The sequence below is a fragment of the Rhinichthys klamathensis genome, unplaced genomic scaffold (assembly GCF_029890125.1).
Source record: "Rhinichthys klamathensis goyatoka isolate OS25496 unplaced genomic scaffold, OSU_Roscu_1.1 h1tg000297l_1, whole genome shotgun sequence".
Lineage (NCBI taxonomy): Eukaryota > Metazoa > Chordata > Actinopteri > Cypriniformes > Leuciscidae > Rhinichthys > Rhinichthys klamathensis.
Genome location: NW_026606816.1, coordinates 377,654 through 380,902, shown reverse-complemented (window position 1 = coordinate 380,902; position 3,249 = coordinate 377,654). Strand labels below are relative to the sequence as shown.

General features: G+C 34.6%; 1 protein-coding gene across 1 annotated transcript; it reads right to left on the bottom strand.

Moving 5' to 3' along the window:
• Positions 1-1,281: 1,281 nt before the first annotated feature.
• LOC130103799 (trace amine-associated receptor 7c-like) lies at positions 1,282-2,660 on the bottom strand. Its single transcript, XM_056270124.1, has one exon. It carries the CDS (start codon positions 2,640-2,642, stop codon positions 1,671-1,673), a length of 972 nt encoding a protein of 323 aa, XP_056126099.1. The 5' UTR covers positions 2,643-2,660; the 3' UTR covers positions 1,282-1,670.
• Between the last annotated feature and the right edge of the window lie 589 nt (positions 2,661-3,249).

Genomic DNA, 3,249 nt, shown 5'->3' with positions numbered 1-3,249 from the left:
AAATTATAGTTCATAACTCATTATTGCTTTACAATAGTCTATTATAGAATGCGTATTAAGTTTTGTTTAAATTAATGGTTATAGAATGCATATGAAGTTTTGTCACTGTTTAAAATTAAACAACGAGTTATATTAAGAAGTTGATTGCAGATAAGGCTGATCTTCGTCTGTATGGGTTAATTATTCGTCGATCTGTTGGTAATGCCTTGGGGTTTCAGTAGGGGGATTCCGGCGCGCTTCTCTTCCTCATTCAATACAGACGAGACGAGTGAAGGCGAGAGCTGCGTGTGCGTGTTTCTTCAACCTTCTCACGTTATTTTTCCCCTTTTTAAGGGCACAACATAGGTGTATGAATAGACTATATTTGGGTCTTTTTTGAAACTTTCCCCTAATGGGATTCTTCGGGGATTTTTTTTTCCTTACTCAGGACATATTGAGGATACAAAATCAGTTGAGTTTACTTCTGTTGCAATTTGTTCAAGGTTGACCCCCATTTTGGCTTAAAATGACTCGACTATTCATTCATTTATGAAATTACCTGATTTTTTAAAGGTGGTGTTATGATTAGGGATGAATCTGGAGGGTTGGGTTTTACTTGGTAACAAGACCATTATTATTATTATATGTTTATCTTTTTGTGCTAAGTGTCATTGTTTAAACCCATTTTTTTAAGATTAGTAGTTTAAATAAAAGTAAAAGTTTAAAAAAAATCTATATCTTTAATAATTCAAATGTAAACAGTGCTGTATTACCATTGTGCATGACATTTACTATATATATATATAAATAAACTTGCCTTGCTTTGCCTACCATTGTGAAATACAGTATGACAACATGGACAAATGCAGAATTCAGACACGGGGCAAAGAATTTCACAAACATATCTTGAGTAATTTTTACTCAAACATATCACACAAACACATATCTGAACATATTTATTTCAGCCCATTACAAGAGAAAACATTGCTGCCACAATTTAAAAAAATTTAACATGCTTAACAATATGAGAATGTTAGAAAATGGATGCCATATGAAGTGTTTAGTTGATTCCTTTATTTCTGACCCATGTTTAAGTGTGGTTTGCTGATCATCATACATTCCAGCATATATTTGAACACATTAAAACTGAGATAGCCTATCTCTTACAACTGACAGTTTGCAAAATGCCATTTGTTCGATTACAGATAATCTGACCTCATCAGTTCCCAACAGTCAAATGGAAGAGGGCTCCATATTCAATAATAAATACTTTGTGTGAATAAACAGGCACTATTGGGAGACATGAACAGCCTAATAACATATTATGAAAAATTACATATCACAGGCCTTATTATTCACTTACAGCTGCTGTTTTATAGTTTGTCCCACAATTGTATTTAGCATTGTCTTGTTTTCTTATAAAAAGATGACTTTGTATTTAAAGATAATGTTGTAGTTGATTTAGTCATTGTAAGGCCTCCAAGAGAGCAAAAATGTTATTCACACATGTACATGTTCTCAATATACATACATAATAGGCAGAATATTTAAACTATTCACAAACATAGGTGTTGCACAGATTCTGGTGTCATCTAATGTTTGATAAGGAAGTGCTTAACACAAGAACCCTAACTATTCCATTCATAGACAGATGGAAATTACATTTGTGCTTCATGCAAGAGTGTAAGTGATCATTTCTCTTCTGGGAACAGATTGAAGTATTCTGATGAAGGTTCACATATTTTCAGTGTCAAAATGTATTTTGCTGACACTCTAAACCATTGATAAAACATTGCATATATAAGTGGATTCATGCAGGAATTCATGCATATAATCCAATTCATTATGTCAATTATAAGAGTGTTATTTTCGTCATGCCCAAAAGAAAGAGTAACTATGTAGTACGGTGTCCAAAAAAGAATATAAACCAGTACTACAATCCCTAAGGTTCTTACAGCCTTTTTTTCTGATTTGGCCTTTTTTTCTGTGACTGAATTTAAATGCTGATCTTGCCGTTTTGCTACAAAGCAGATTTTCACATATAAAGGAATAATTATACAACAAGGTGCCACTAAACAAACAAAAACATCTATTAGAAGATTTTCCGATGTAACAACAAGTATGCATTCTCCAATACATGTGTGGTTCCTCTCTGGATACAGGAAAATCTCATACAACAGATAAAACGAATAAAAGAAGGAGAATAACCAGTTTACAACAATAGCAACAACAGCTCTGTTATTATTGACTCTTATTGGATATCGCAAAGGGTCATTCACAGTAATGTATCGATCCACAGAAATAATAATCATATTACCAAGAGATGCCACAACAACAACATAAAGAATAAGAGTAAATATTGAGCAAAATATTTCTCCAAAATACCAGCATGGCTCAATCAGTTTCATTCCTTGCACTGGCAAGAGAATCAGTCCTGTGATCAGATCAGCCACTGCCAGAGAGAAGATCAGCACATTGGTGGGAGTGTGGAGCTGCTTGAAGTGCAAGATGGAGATGATCACCAACAGGTTCAGAAACACGGTGAACACTGATGTTACAGCGATGAAAATGTACACAACAATGTACTCTACTTCAGGTCGGATACTTCTGGTACAAGACAAATTGTTGTTTGGAAAGCAGTATTGGATCGTTTGATTGTTCATGTTTGTCAGTCCCCAGTTGGATAGATTCTGTGTGAGGATGCTTGTCAGTTTAGCCCCCTGGTCCTTGTCACTGACACGACTCAGTTTTATACGTACAGAAAGCACAGCGACCACCCCATTCAACAATACAACCTCTCAAATCCACCCACTAGTTACATATTCATAGACCTGATCAATCTGATCTATACAATATAGTGGATTAGCGAATCTAATAAAGCTAGTTTACTCTTGCATTTTGCCCATGTAATACAGCATCTGTACTAACAAACAGCAGACAAGTGCATTACTGTTAGAGCAATAAGTCCAATCCATTGCCTTCAATTCCACTGAAAATTATATCCATACAATAAAAATTAAAGATGGAATCTGGATATTTTCACATTTCAAGTATAGGACTACCACCAATGTATGTCTTTGGAAATAATCTCAAGAAAGGGGCCTTGAAATATTATTAAACTGTTATGCAAAGGCAACACAGAATAAATAATTTAGTCAAAATTGATTTATGACCACAATTTGTCCTCATAAACTATGATCTTTCATTAGACAGCTTTGGTTAAACTATGCTTAGATTGAGACAGGGGTGTCCAATGCTGCTCCTGGAGGG